Here is a 16330-nt window from a genome sequence, read left to right on the forward strand (position 1 = left end):
ATGACCTAGATGAAACAGATCAATTGCTTGGAAGCAACAATTTGTCAAAATTCACACAAGAAGAAACAAATAATTTCAACAGGCTGGTATGTATTAAAGAAATTGAATCAATAACTAATAACTTTGCAAAACAAAGTACCAGGCCCAGAGGAGTTCACTAGTGAATCCATCCAAAATCTAAGGAAGAAATTATACAGATTACTAAAATCTCTTTCAGAAGTAAAAATAGAAAGAATACATCTAAATTTTATGAAGCCAGCATTACTCTAATACCAAAATCAGACAGATATCATAAGAAAACTAAAAAATAAAGATTAAGATCTCTCATGAACACTGATGCAAAAATCCTCAACAAAATATTTGCACATCGAATTTGAGAATGTATAGAAAAAATTATCCACCAAAAATCAACTGGAATTTATTCAAGGCTGGTTCTGTTAAAACACACACACACGTACACACACAATTATGTAATCTATTGCAGTAACAGGCTAAAGAAGGATCACATGTCACACATACACAGAAAAAGCATTTGACAAAATCTAACATCTATATATGATTTAAAAAAAAGTACAAACTAAGCACAGAAGGGAATTTCCTAAACCTGATAAAGAATATCTAGACACACACACACACACACACACACACACACACACACACACACACACCACCCGCACCCACATCCACACCCCCACCCCCGACCCTACATCATACCTAGTGGTGAGACACTGAAAGCTTTCCTGCTAACATCAGCAAGGCAAGAATGTCCCCCTTTCACCAATTCCTTTTCAGTATCTTACTGGAAGTCTGTGACTGTGAAGTTGCTCAGTCGTGTCTGACTTTGCGATCCCATGGACTGAAGCCTACCAGGCTCCTCTGTCCATGGTATTTTCCAGGCAAGAATACTGGTAGGTTGCCATTACCTTCTTCAGGAGATCTTCCTGACCCAGGAATTGAACCCGGGTCTCCCGCATTGTAGGCAGACACCTTACCATCTGAGCCACCAGGGAAGTCCATACAGGGAAGCCACCACTGGAAGTTTAGGTAATACAATAAGACAAGAAAAGGAAATAAAAGGTATATAGACGGGGAAGGAAGAAATAAAACTGCCTTTGTTCACAGATGATATGATCACGTATGGAGAAAATCTGAAAAGACCAACACAAAAAAATTCCTGAAACTAATAAGTAATTATAGCAAGTCTGCAAGATATAAGGGCAATACACAAAAGTCAATCCCTTTCCTACACACTAGCAATGAACAAGTGAGATTTGAAATTTAAAACAATACATTTACATTAGCTCTCTACAAAATGAGATACTTATGTACAAATCTAACAAAATGTAAAACATCTATATGAGGAAAACAACAAAAACTGATGACAGATACCAAAGAAGAACTAAGTAAATGGAGAAACCAGTTAGTGGACAGGAAGAGTCAATGTTGGTAATGTGCCACTTCTTCCCAACTCTTGATTTCCCACTGATCTCTTGGCTCAATGCAAGCCCAATCAAAATCCTAACAAGCTATTTTGTGGCTACTGACAAACTAATTCTAAAGTTTACATGGAGAGGCCAGATCCAGAATAGGCAACACAATATTAATTAACAAAATCGGAGGGCTAACACCACCCAACTTCAAGACTTAGTTTAAAGCTACAGTAATCAGGACAGTGCAGTACTGGTAAAAGAAGAGACAGACAGAGCAATGGAACAGCAACAGAAGCAGAAAGAGACTCACGTAAATGAGCCGCAACTCTCTGACAAGGAGTACAGGCAATATAATGGAACAAAACTGTCTTTCAACAAATGGAAAACAACTGGACGTGCACATGCAATGCAAGATAAAACAAAGAACTTATACCCTTAACAAAAGTTAACTCAAAATGGATCAAGACTTAAAGGAAAAATGCAAACTATTCATATATAATCTCATAGAGGACAACTAACATAGGAGAAAATGTAGAAGACTCTGGGTATGCTGAAGACTTCTTAGGTACAACAGCAAAGGCACAATCCAAGAAAAATAGTTGACAGTTGTTGCTGTTTAGTCACTAAGTTGTATCTGATTATTTTGCAACCCCTTGGACTGTAGTCCACCATGCTCCTCTATCCATTGCATTTCTGAGGCAAGTGTAATGGAGTGGGTTGCCCTTTCCTTCTCCAGGAGACCTTCCTGACCCAGGGATCAAACCTGCGTCTCCTGAACTGGCAGACAGGTTCTTTACCACTGAGCCACCTGGGAAGCCATGATTGACAGCTGAACTTCATTAAAATTCTAAATATCTCTGCTCTGTGAAAGACAATGTTAAAAGAACAAGACAAGCCACCTGGAAGAAAATACTTCCAAAAGGATATATCTGATAAAGAAGTATTATCCAAAATATACAGAGAATTCTACAATTTAACAATAACAAACCATCAGACTGAAAAATGAGCCAAAGACCTTAACAGACACCTCAGAAAACAAGATATACAGATGGCAAATTAGCATATGAGAAGACGTTCCATATCATCTGTAATCAGGGAAATGCAAATTACAATCAGATACTGCTACACACACATTAAAATGGCTGAAATCAGGATCAACACTGGTGAGGATATAGAGCAACATTAACTCTTATTCACTGCTGGTAGGAATGTAAACTGGTACAGCTGCTTCTGAGACAGTTTGGTGGTTTCTTATAAAACTAAACATACTCTTGTCATGGATCGTACTCCTTGGTATTAATCTAAAGGAGCTGAAAACACATGTCTACACAAAAACCTACACATGGATGTTTATAGAAGCTTTATTCATAACTGCCAAAACTTGAGAGCAATCACACTGCCCTTTCCTAAGTAAGTGGAGAAATAAACTGTGGCATATCCAGAAAATGGAATATTATTCAGCGCATAAAAAGAAATAAGCTATTAAACCATGAAACAATATGGAGGAAATTTAAACTGTATACTACTAAGTGAAAGAAGCCAAGCTGAGAAGGCTACACACTGTTTGGTTTCAATCATATGACTGTGGCAAAGGCAAAACTATGGAGCGGAGAAAGATCAGAGACTAAAATGATACCACAGTATCGTTTTACATAGCGATGGAGGCATGTCATTATGCACTTGTCCAAATCTACAGAAGGAACAGCACCAAGAGTGAACCACATAAACCAGGGACTTGGGTTATGATGTGTACGTTCCTCAGCTGTCACAAACACACCTCCTGTAGCAGGGAGGCTATCCACGTGTAAGGACAGGTTTACATGGGAAACCTGTGTACCTTTTCCTCAATTTTGCTCTAAAAAGTTAGGGCAAAAGTTAAAAAAAACAAAACAAAAAATACATATGTACCATGGTACTTGAATTAGTCGATAGCCTGTTGATAAAGGAGTCCACTTATCATGCACTTGGGTGTGATGATGACAATGTCAAAATGAAATTCAGGCTTCTAAATATTTACTTTTATGTTTTATTCTTACTTTGTCATAGGTTAGAAACAAACAGTTCAAGGACCACACTCTGAACAGCATTAAAAGAATGTTTAAACTCAAGACTTAAAAGAGGAATAAGAATGTGCAAATATGAAAGAGTATGTGGTCTATTGAGAAACAGAAAAATCCAATATGGCTAAAGCATGAAATGTAAACATAGGAGTGATAAGATATGACACTGGAAAAGCAAGCAGGAGACTGAAAACTATTTTAAGAAGCATTTCAACGAATGGTTTCTAAATTTATTCACTATATACATTGATATGTATATTTACCTATTTTATATTATGATTTATAGTATTATATGTGATTATATATTATATTCATATATAATTTGTTACACAAATATATATGTAAATGAAATACTATGACTTAGAATATGGTATAATTAAAATATTATCTCTATCACAAAAAATAGAACATAAAGGGATGAAAAGAATTTTAAGTGTACATTTTAACTATGGTGTAAGTTTTGTTTTCACAAAAACTGACTATAATGTTTTTAACGAAAGTATAATTTGAAGATGCTTCTTTACTTCTGAGGAACTTATTTTAACTTATGAAATATAAAGATTCGAAGGTGCAGTTCTAAGATGAGCATGCATTTTTTATCTTTATGGCTATAACAGAAAGAGATGCCTCACAGAGTTTTTAAATTTTTCACTTAAAAATCCAAAGCATCAAAAAAATTTTTTTCTAATTTGTAAAAACAGATCTGATTTTATGTATCTTGCCAACTAAAAAAACCACATAACCACCTTTGCATTTATATGCTTGGTTTGATATTCTCCGTAAGTTTCCCCTCACCAGACTTACCGACTTTATGAGTATTAAACTACATAATAAATTGTAAATCCATTTAACCATTCAAATTACAGTACTGTATAAGATTTAGAAGGTAGTCAAACAAAAATACACTTTTTTCAGGATACCTCCAGTATCAAATAATTATCTGATACACAGAACAAAGGAATAACAAGTTAGTAACTAGAACAGAGATGGGAATACCAGACCACCTGAACTACCTCTTGAGAAACCTATATGCAGGTCAGGAAGCAACAGTTAGAACTGGACATGGAACAACAGACTTGGTTCCAAATAGGAAAAGGAGTACGTCAAGGCTGTATATTGTCACCCTGCTTATTTAACTTCTATGCAGAGTGCATCATGAGAAACGCTGGGCTGGAAGAAGCACAGCTGGAATCAGGATTGCCGGGAGAAATATCAATAACCTCAGATATGCAGATGACACCATCCTTATGGCAGAAGGTGAAGAGGAACTAAAAAGCCTCTTGATGAAGGTGAAAGAGGAGAGTGAACAAGTTGGCTTAAAGCTCAACATTCAGAAAACGAAGATCATGGCATCTGGTCCCATCACTTCATGGGAAACAGATGGGGAAACAGTGGAAACAGTGACAGGCTTTATTTTGGGGGGCTCCAAAATCACTGCAGATGGTGACTGCAGCCATGAAATTAAAAGATGCTTACTCCTTGGAAGGAAAGTTATGGCCAACCTAGATAGCATATTCAAAAGCAGAGACATTACTTTGCCAACAAAGGTCCGTCTAGTCAAGGCTATGGTTTTTCCTGTGGTCATGTATGGATGTGAGAGTTGGACTGTGAAGAAAGCTGAGGGCCAAAGAATTGATGCTTTTGAACTGTGGTGTTGGAGAAGACTCTTGAGAGTCCCTTGGACTGCAAGGAGATCCAACCAGTCCATTCTAAAGGAGATCAGCCCTGGGTGTTCTCAGTTCTTGAAGGACTGATGCTAAAGCTGAAACTCCAGTACTTTGGCCACCTCATGCAAAGAGTTGACTCATTGGAAAAGACTCATGCTGGGAGGGACTGGGGGCAGGAGGAGAAGGGGACAACAGAGGATGAGATGGCTGGATGGCATCACTGACTTGATGGACATGAGTTTGAGTGAACTCTGTGGGTTGGTGATGGACAGGGAGGCCTGGCGTGCTGCAATTCATGGGGTCACAAAGAGTCGGACACGACTGAACGACTGAACTGAACTAGTACAGCGTGTGAGTTACTAAGCATCAGTGGGTCCTATGAATCTGTGGGTTCCATATCCACAAACTAAACCAATCCCCATGGAAGAAAATATTCAGAGTAAGGGAATTCCGGAAATTTCCAAAATGCAAAACTTATATTCATATAGCACTTACGCTGTATTAGGTACTATAAGCATTCTAGAGATTTAAAGTATACAGGAAGATGTGCATGAATTATACACAAATACATCATTTTACATAAGGGACTTGAGCATCCACAGATTTTGGTATCTTTGGTGGTCCTGGACCCAATACCCCACGTATCAAGAGATGAGTGTAAATGTCTTAGTGTCTTTTAAATTAAAAGGTAAATACAAATAGAAAATCTAATATTTTCCTCCAGCACCCAATGTTATCTTGAGTATCACCCTGCCTTGGAAACTAGCTTAGACTCATTTAAAGGTCACAGGAAGTCATTAAAGCAGGGAAAGTGAGAGAATCATTTTAACAAAGTGGACAGGAAATAAGCAAAACTGAAGGCAGGGAGACCAGTGTGGAAGCTATTATAATCATCTATGTAAGAGATGATGATATCCTAGATTGGTGGGTAGGCACTAGAGCTACACAGGAAGTAAATTCAACAAGTTTTGGTAAATGACTGAATGTTAACGAGGCAGTGAGGGGGGAAAAAAAAAAAGGGTCAAAAGCAACATCCAGATTTCTGACTAGAGTAGGAATGGATTTTGATACCAACTACTGAAATCTAGGGCTTCCCTGGTGGCTCAGATGGTAAAGCATCTGTCTCCACTGCAGGAGACCCAGGTTCGATCCCTGGGTCAGGAAGATCCCCTGGAGAAGGAAATGCAGCCCACTCCAGTACCCCTGCCTGGAAAATTCCACGGACAGAGGAGCCTGTTAAGCTACAGTCCATGGGGTGGCAGAGTCGGACGCGACTGAGCAACGTCACATTCACTTTCACTGAAATCTAAGTTTCACAAGTTTGCTTTTGAACATGCTGAGTTTAAGATGCTTCTATGATATCTAAAAATATATATTTTAAAGTTGCTGGTTATACAGGAATGGAGCTAATGATTTGGAATCATCAGCATAGGTATATATAATAACTGAAGTCATCAGAGTGAAAAAAATTTCCTAGTGCAAATAAACAGACCAAAAATAATAAGACAAAGTGCTGAGTAACACCAACACATAAAGAGTAAGCACAGGAAAGGAAGAAATACAAACAAAACCGGGAAATGCCAGCAGAGGGGTAGGAGGGACTCAAGACAGCAAGGTGTCGCCTAAGTTGCAGCATACATAAAAGAGAACCAGAATCATTTTAAAGGCCTCTTTTCACTTAAAAAAAGTCCACTCACCTGCATCAACCACATGATTATTCAAATACAAACTACAATGCTGACAACTACAAATAAAAACCCAACATGTGGATATGCCTTAATATGTTTGTATTTGCTTGATGTACATACAAGCTTAAAGTAAGACTTCAAAAAGTTTAATCTATTTATTTAAAAAATCCTTATTAGGCTTTATGCAAATGATAATATACAAACTCAAAACAAGGACTATTACTGAAAAAAATCAGTGATTTATGCCTACTATGTATTATGTTTGTAAAGAATACTGTCATAATTGTGAATAATTGTGTTACTAGTTCTTATTGCCAAATTTAGTTCTGTTTATTTTAAAAACAGAAATGTTTTAAGTGATTTTCAGGGCTAGATATGTACAGTGCACAATACCCAGAATAAAAGATTGTTTTATTAACTCCAAAAAGATTGCAATGTTCTATTCAGGAATGTTAACACAAATCTCTAACTAATACACCTCCAAAAAGAATCCTCCTCTGCCCTTAGTTACAAAGTTATTAACCAAAATGTTCAGAAAAGGAGAAAGAATAAACAGTATTATCAAGGATAAACACCACCATTTACTGAAAATGTTCCCCCTCTGGGAATTTTCTGTGGGAAGAGTAGAAGGTGTTGTGTTGGGGGATGAAACATTGTTATTCTAAAACTACCACAAGGACAAGATTGGCAGCACCATGAGATTACAACTAGAGGAATTTTATGCTAAAATAAGATATTTTAAAGTTTCGCAGTAGAAGTAATACGAGGCTCATGAGTAAAATCCTCCTTTTAGAAAGGATATCAAATATCCAGAAGTACTGGCTAAACTGTAACATTCTTAAATAACCAGCAAGTGAAAGCCTAGCCTCGAGCTGTAATATGTTCACTGCCTTATTGCACTCCACCACTCCAGTCCCACCGTCCTAACAGCCCCACCCGCTGTGTAGGCTCTCTCTCCCTTTAAACACACACACATAAAGAGAGCAACAGCTAAATACAAAAGTCACTTCTCAGACTCTATTGAAATTACGATACACATTCACCGTGGGAAACAGATAATATGATCAATCTTTCCAGTAACCCCAATAACCCAGAGACAACAGATGTTGTGAAAGTGAAAGTCGCTCAGTCATGTCCCACTCTTTGTGACCCCATGAACTATACAGTCCATGGAATTCTCCAGGTCAGACTACCGGAGTGGGTAGCCTTTCCCTTCTCCAGGGGGTCTTCCCAACCCAGGGATCAAGCCCAGGCCTCCTGTATTGCAGGTGGATTCTTTACCAGCTGAGCCACAATTCCACAATATATCAATTATTAGTAGTTCATAACCTTTTTGGATTGCAGATCCCTTTGAAAATCTGATGAAAAATGTAGCTCTTCTCCCAAATAAGCATGATATTCTTTTATATAGAAATTTAGCAGCTTGTCAATAGAGCTCAAGTTTAGAACACTTTATATAAGAGACACTGTTTCATCATCACACCCTTTGTTATATGCTCTCCCTCTACTCGTTTAATATAAATAGGTAATATTTTTCCTATAATTATTAATTCTTATAGGTAATGTTTCCTAAAACATCAGTTTAATGTCCATATTGTAACTTTAATATATTACAGCATATACACTATCTCATTGTTATAAATTTAAGTTTTTCTGTTAGGGGCTATCATACATGTTCTTTTCTCATATGTTAAATACAGTAAATTATCTTAAAGAGATCACTATAAACTTAACCAAGTAAACATTCTATTATGAAAATTACATATTGGGGAGAAAAAAACCCCACAAATACATGACCACCAGTCCACCGTTCCTAAACCTTAAGTTTCAGAAACTTTATGACCCCCACCTCCAAATAATTTTCCAAAGTTATTGAAACATAGTTGTTTTTTTTAAAAAAATATTTATTTCTTTGGCTGTGTCGGGTCTTACTCGCAGCACACAGGGATCTTCAACCTCTGCTGTGGCATGCGGAGGAGCCTTTAGCTGCAGCATACAAACTCTCAGTTGTGGCATATGGGATCTAGTTCCCTGATCAGGGATCAGACCTGTACTGGGAGTGCAAAGCCTTAACCACCAGATCACCAGGGAGGCCCATTTAACCATGTTTTATGAAAAGGAGTTCAGTGAATATTTAAGAAATGTTCTAGGTAAACGAGTTGATTCAATAAATAGGGCATAACTAGAGTCACTGCTTAACAAATTCAATGCATCCTTGATCACGGTAAGAAAAAATTTATATTTAATTCATAATTTATAATAACACACACAAACTGGTCTTGTGGATGGCTTGTATCCTCTAATGACTTTTTAAGTTTGTCTAGCCATATGTATAAGTTATTTGGTTTACTGAAAATATTTTCTAACATATAATGCCAAATATCTATCCTTTAGCCCATTCCTCCTTTTTTTCATCCCCATTAATCAACAGACACCCTCTCCAAGAAATATACATTCTCCAGTCTTTGTTGCAACTTGCTGACAGATTAATGAATGCAATGAACTGTTGATATACAATACAACAAATTCCTCTAGATAAGGCATAGATAAGTTCAGATCTAGATTTTGTTTTGTTTTTTTATCTTGTGTCTGAGTTGCAAAGAGTTTGTGAATAATGATTAGACACTTTAAAAATTTTTTGTTTTTTTAGTAGTATTAAACATGGCTAAACCTTTGAGAGTTGAAAGGTAACAAACCACATGTTCTAGGCTATGAAAATAAAAGAAGCAACATGTGTACCAACAGGTCACAAGTAAAATAATGGTCTAAAAAGCTTAAAAATAAAAACATTCACCATGTGAAATCAACTGTCTTCCTGATTTAACACAATGATAAACGGTAAATAAATGATCAATGGTAAATTAAGCTTTTGATGAAGATTTGTAAGGAAATTATTCCCCTGATGACTCTAACTAAAGAATGCAAATCTGAAAAGTGCCAATTATAATTTAAAGTGTATCATGCGAAGAGTTGACTCACTGGAAAAGACTCTGATGCTGGGAGGGATTGGGGGCAGGAGGAGAAGGGGACGACAGAAGATGAGACGGCTGGATGGCATCACCGACTCAATGGACATGAGTTTGAGTGAACTCTGGGAGTTGGTGATGGACAGGGAGGCCCGGAGTGCTGCGATTTACGGGGTCGCAAAGAGTCGGACAGGACTGAGCAACTGAACTGAACTGACTTAAGAACTAAATCTGTATGAATGATACAACAAATGTGGTATCATTACTGAAGTTCATTTTTATTTCCCAAAACAAAAACTGATAAAAATATTTTGGTTTGAGAACGTGGCCTGCAAATGGGCCAAATCAAAGCTTTTTGATTGACAATGCTTGCTAGCAAACAAAAAAAGATTCTTTCCAGTTTAAACTAGTCATGCTAAGTAAAAATTACCAAACAATGCTTACATGTTAGAAGTTTAAAGGAATCACAGGCTTCATTATACCTATATCAAAATTACTCAGGAATTAAAGTGAAAGGCAGCAGCAGTGGCAAATATGTCAGATTTACTTACTCAGTCGTTGATTACCTTAGCCTTCTTAAACATTGTTTTATCACTAAACATTTACATCTTTTCTATTTAGTAAGTTAGTAATAAAATTACAGCTCTTCCTATTCAATATTTTATTTATATACACTATAACACCCACAACTTTTAACCATATATTTTAAACTTAACATAAAACAGAGGAAAACAGAGGTTTTATACATATAAATCTAAGTAGATTGTCTTGCACAGGCATGTGGGTTCTGGAGTCAGGTTGCCTGAGTTCAAATCTGGGTTCATACTGACTAGTTTTGTAACCACAGTGAAATGATTCTACCTCTTTATCTCATTTCCCTCACCTACAAGGTAAAAGCAAATATTTTACCAACAGTACCTTCTTTATAAGATACCTGAAAAATTGAATGAGATCTCCATAAAGCACCCTGGACATGAGAAGACTTGATAAGATTTACCATTATTCTACAATTATTAGCACAAGCATGATGACCACATCTTCTGCAACTTTATGGCTTTAACAGGGAAGGACATTACTACTTCAAGCAACTCTGTTTAACAACTTCTCATACTTAATTCTGATCTTCCTCCTATACATAAGCACATACACTCAAACACATTTTCTGGTAAAAAGCATTGTTCAATTGTGAATAGGTGGTGCTATAGACTTGCTCTGGTTTGAATGCTTGTGTCCCTCCCAACTCTTATGTTGAAACCCTAATGTCCACCGTAAGGGCACTGGGAGGTGAGGCTGCGGGAGGTGCCTAGGTCACAAAGCTGGAGCCCTTCTGCACCTGTGTGAGAGCACTGCCGCCACAGAGCTCTCCAGCCCCTCCCACTACGTGAGGACACAGCGGCGAGCCGCTAAGTCTGCAACTGGCAGAATTGGACCAAATTACCCACTCTCTCCATCACATGAGGTCACAGTGAGCAGGCAGTTCTCTGAGAGTCAAGAAGAGAACCCTCATCAGAACCAGACCATGCTGTCATTCTGACCGATTCTGGACTTCACAGCCTTCAGAACTGTGAGAAAATAAATTTCTATTTTAGCCATCCTGTCTATGGCATTCTGTTATGGCATTCCAAGCTGACTAATACAGCTGTTATACTTATCTTTTCAGTGTTTAAACACACAAGTGAAAATGACTCTAAGTTTTCTTTTGCTAAGTTCATCAAACCTTTACAAATCCATGTAGTGTGCAGTTTTCGGACTGCAGAGTATGTGAGAGTAAGTTGTGGTCTGCCTACAATGCAGTTTCTTTTTAAGAGGACAATTAAGGTTTCTGACATTATACTTATGTCTACAATATGTTCTTAGTCTTAACTTACGGATTCTTACCTTTTGTATCTTCCTGAAACTGTTCTAGATGGCTCCTATAAAGTAAAAATAACAACATATCAGTTTGGGTATGTATAAAAGCACACACAATTTCAGGTTATATAAAACAATTGATAGAGAATGTTGGAACAATTACCATTATTTTAAAAAATTCACATTGCCGATCAAAACAAAACAATATCCTACATTTGATTTTTCAGACAAAACCAATCACTGTTTAAAAATTATATCTTTAATTTGGAAACATTTTAAAAGCTTAGAAAAAAATTTTAAAGGGTTATCATTCATCAACCAATTTAAACATTTTTGGAAGTTAAGCATTAAAAAACACAACATATCCCCCTTCTAGTGTTTTCTATGCCCTCAGTTTAAAAAAAGAAAAAAAAGCTGGGGGGGGGGGTACAATTCACCACAAACATATAATGATTAATGCTTTTTTTTAAAATAGCTAAAAATTAAAGGTGAGAAAATATTTTTATGCTGATTCTAAGCTAGACCTCCCCGCCCCCAAAAGATAGCTGTAAGTTAATATTAAGCATTGGGGTGAGAAAACTATTGTTGCTGCTATTTAGTCGCTAAGTCATGTCCGACTCTTTCACAACCCCATGGACTATAGCCCACCAGGCTCCTCTGTCCATGGGATTTCCCAGCCAAGCATACTAAAGTGGGTTGCCATTTCCTTCTCCAAGGAACTGTCCCAACCCAGGGATCAAACCTGCATCTCCTGCTTGGCAGGCAGATTCTTCACCACTGAGCCACCAGGGAAATGGGAAAAGTATGTTGCCTTGAAACCAATAGGGCAGCCTTCTGCTGGCTGAAGACTCTGTTTTGTCTTCTGCAGTTTCATTTTAATAACACAGTCAAAAGTAGGGCTTCCCTGGTGGCTCAGATGGTAAAGTAAAGAGTCTGTCTGCAATGCAGGAGACCCAGGTTTAATTCCTGGGTCGGGAACATCCCCTGGAGAAGGAAATGGCAATCCACTCCAGTATTCTTGCCTGGAAAATCAAACTGATGGAGGAGCCTGGCAGACTACAGTCCATGGGGTAGCAAAGAGATGGACACGACTGAGCAACTAACACATAGTCAAAATTAAATGATAAGTCTTAATTAACAGATTACAAATCAACTATACTATAATTTTTTAAAAAATTTTTTTAAATAAGTAAGCCTTTGACTCTGCAACCCCATGGACTGCAGCCAGCCAGAGTCCTCTGTCCATGGAATTTCCAGGGAAGAATACTGGAGTGGGTAGGCATTCCCTTCTCCAGGGCATCTGCCAGACCCAGGGATCAAACCCAGATCTCCTGCATTGCAGGTGGATTCTTTACCATGTGAGCCACTAGGAAAGCCCATAAGATGATCAGATTCCAGCCTGAAACAGCAAATACTACATGGTACAGTAAAGAATGTATCAATGTGGAAAAACAAGATGGAAAACCATACAGTTATGAGTAAGACTTAGATTCAAGTTCCAACCAGACAGGCCACCCAGTAGCTCTGAGACTGTGGTTAAGTCATTTAACTTCCATTAATCTCAGTTTCTTCATCTCTAAAACAGGAATAGAAACAATGTCTACTTTACCAGGTTGTTGTGGGGATTAAATGACGGAAGTGATCAAAACAATTAGCAAAACTCCTTTACAACAGGTTAATAATTTAAAATTGACAGCGAAGGTTTTTCTAAAAAAACTAGGATGTGGAAAAATCTTTACTGAATTTTCTGAGCAGAACTTTAATAAATCTGACTTAATTCCTTCAAATCAATAAATTCCCATTACTACAGCCTACAAGCAAATGGCATCCCACTCCAGTATTCTTGCCTGGGAAATTCCACGGACAGAGGAGCCTGGTGGGCTCACAGTCCATGGGGTCACAAAGAGTCAGACATGACTGAGCACACATAGCACATGCCACAACAGCCTGCATCACTTATTTAAATATGACTTTATCACATTTTTAAGTAATGCAATAAAGGGGCAGCAGGGGTGTCTCACCTTTGATTTCTTTTTCCCCAAAAAACTCAGTATAAACAGTATGCAATAAATATATATTGACAACCTATAGAAATAACTTTCCTGGTAATCTACAGTTACAGAAAAAGCATCACCTTGGAATTAAAAAGTTGTCAAAAGCAACCAGGTGATACGATACAAGAAGTACTCATGTGTGTGGGCCTGGCCCTTTAATAGGATCACCCCGGAGGAGCTATGGTCCAACAGCTGGTTCAAAGACATTTTACCCTCCTTTGGGCACCAACTGATCTCGTAGCAGGGACAGTAACAAAAGCCTAGCAAGTCAACTTTGAAGAGTTCCTTATCTATCTGTCATTAAACTATGAGACCCTAAAGATAAGACAGATGAATCTTTGTACTCTAACACCAAACATGTAAAACAGAGCTCCTATTATAAAAATGATATCTCTAAGTGAATAACAACAAAGAATATACTTTATAAGATCTAGTTTTTTAAAACTATTTTTTAAACCATAGTAACTAGATTAAAATGTTTAATCCTGGTTATTTAGATAAAGCAGAAAGAAAAACTAAAGTTATGTGTATACACTCAAAGTAATGATTTCAAATGCAACTCTTCCCCTTAAGTTTTATAAGCAGTATTCCAACTAATATTTTATCAAGGTTTTCTTTCATAATATTCCCTAATCTTATTATATATGAACTAAAACTTTAGGCACAGACCTTAAAGGATGTCCATCTAAATTAAATATGCATTAGAAAAGACGCTAATGACACAGTAAGGTCCAAAACATAAACACTTTTCTCTGATTTTGGTTATAATTGAAATATTTCAAAAAATGACATCAGCTTGAGGCAATGGCACCCCACTCCAGTATTCTTGCCTGGAAAATCCCATGGATGGAGGAGCCTGGTAGGCTGCAGTCCATGGGGTCGCTAAGAGGCGGACACGACTGAGCGACTTCACTTTCACTTTTATGCATCGGAGAAGGAAATGGCAACCCACTCCATTGTTCTTGCCTGGAGAATCCCAGGGACGGCGGAGCCTGGTGGGCTGCCGTCTATGGGATCGCACAGAGTCGGACACGACTGAAGCGACTTAGCAGCAGACTACTTCTTACTGCAGTGAAATCAGCATAACTGCTAAATGATAAGAGCCTCTGCTGCATTTATGGATTTGTGTGTAGCTGATATACTGACTTTACTGGTATGGAAATCTGGCAATAAAAAATATTTCTGAGGCTTCATGTAGGCATTTTCCCCTTAGATGGTAGAAGCAGAGACTAATACACATTTAGATTAGAATCTTAATATGTACAGAAACGTGAGATGCAGGATGTTCTTAGCAACACTATACTATAGTGGCATGATACTACTGCTACACTGACCCACCTATAAATGACTTAAAAGTACCACTGAAGTATACTATTAATAAAAATAAGTTGCATGTTACTAATTTTTTACACTTCTTACAGCTTTTAAAAAAACAACTAGTCACTTAAAAGGCGCTTCCCAGGTGGCATAGTGGTAAAGAATCTGTCTGCCAATGCAGGAGATGTGGGTTCAATCCCTGGGTAGGAAGATCCTCTGGAGTAGGAAATGGCAATCCATTCCATTATTCTTGCCTGGAGAAATTCCATGGGGAGCAGAGCCTGGTGGGCTATAGTCCAGAGGAGTGCAAAGAGTCAGACATAACTGAGCACACAGTCACTGAAAACATGAGATCTCAAGTTTTACAGTATTTTCTGTACAACCCGTCTGGTACAACTGATAAAATTATAAACTCAGACATACTTGACCAAACTACTCCATGCTCAAGTCCAAGATATGTAAACAATCAGATTTAAGTCTATTTCTATATAACTAATATTCAAGTTAAGATTCTAACGCAGACCAACACTCAAGCTTATTGCTTATTGGCCAGATTTGAAAACTGTTTTTATTAGATTATACATTTTGTAGCTAAATGTTATTTCACAGTGATTCTGGTAACCAAATTTCATTGCTTAACAACCAAATGTTCCTCAAATCAGACAGACTATATTAGTGTCAGCAGAGATTGGGAGGGGTGGCAGCCTGCTTCTCACGTGTATTCAAAACTGATATGTACAGATAGGAGTTTAAAGCCATTTTTACGCCCTGACAAAAAGACAAAACTAAAACGTTAGACAGAAGGAAAAAAAAATCAACACCTATAGTGCAGTTTAACAGTCCCTTACAATTTTGAGGAGGAAAATGTTTGATGCTTCTACGTGTTAATATACAATTATTATATACAAATATATACAAATTTGTATATACGTGTTATATATACAAATATAACTACAAGCCTCTATATTTCAGGGACCACAAAGACTTCCGAGCTAACAGTGATAACTTAACAATTACTATAACTGTTAAAATGTTTACAATTTTAGTCTAGACGTGGGGTTGGGGGAGAAGAAACACTTTCAGTATCACTGAAACTGCTTATAAAAAATACAAATGTTAAGACTATACTGGTGTTTAAAGTTTCAAAGACGATGTAATTAGACCTTTAATAACTCCAAAGTCTATTATACTACTGATTTAGAATATACTTTTCCTGAAATAATCTTCCTTGCAATGGGATGGTTTATATTACAAAGGAAAGGGGAAAGATCTATGTAGAGCTTAGAAAATGTTGGCA

General features: G+C 37.3%; 1 protein-coding gene across 2 annotated transcripts in view; it reads right to left on the reverse strand.

The window, feature by feature from the left end:
• PAWR (pro-apoptotic WT1 regulator) overlaps positions 1–16330 on the reverse strand; it is a 117957-nt gene that overhangs the window by 17816 nt on the left and 83811 nt on the right. For both annotated transcript variants that reach the window (XM_018047594.1, XM_018047593.1), the window contains exon 4: positions 11690–11724. In XM_018047594.1, the coding sequence (XP_017903083.1) occupies positions 11690–11724 (35 nt within the window). The remainder of the gene's footprint in view (positions 1–11689; positions 11725–16330) is intronic.

The sequence above is a fragment of the Capra hircus genome, chromosome 5 (assembly GCF_001704415.2).
Source record: "Capra hircus breed San Clemente chromosome 5, ASM170441v1, whole genome shotgun sequence".
Taxonomy (NCBI): Eukaryota; Metazoa; Chordata; class Mammalia; order Artiodactyla; family Bovidae; genus Capra; species Capra hircus.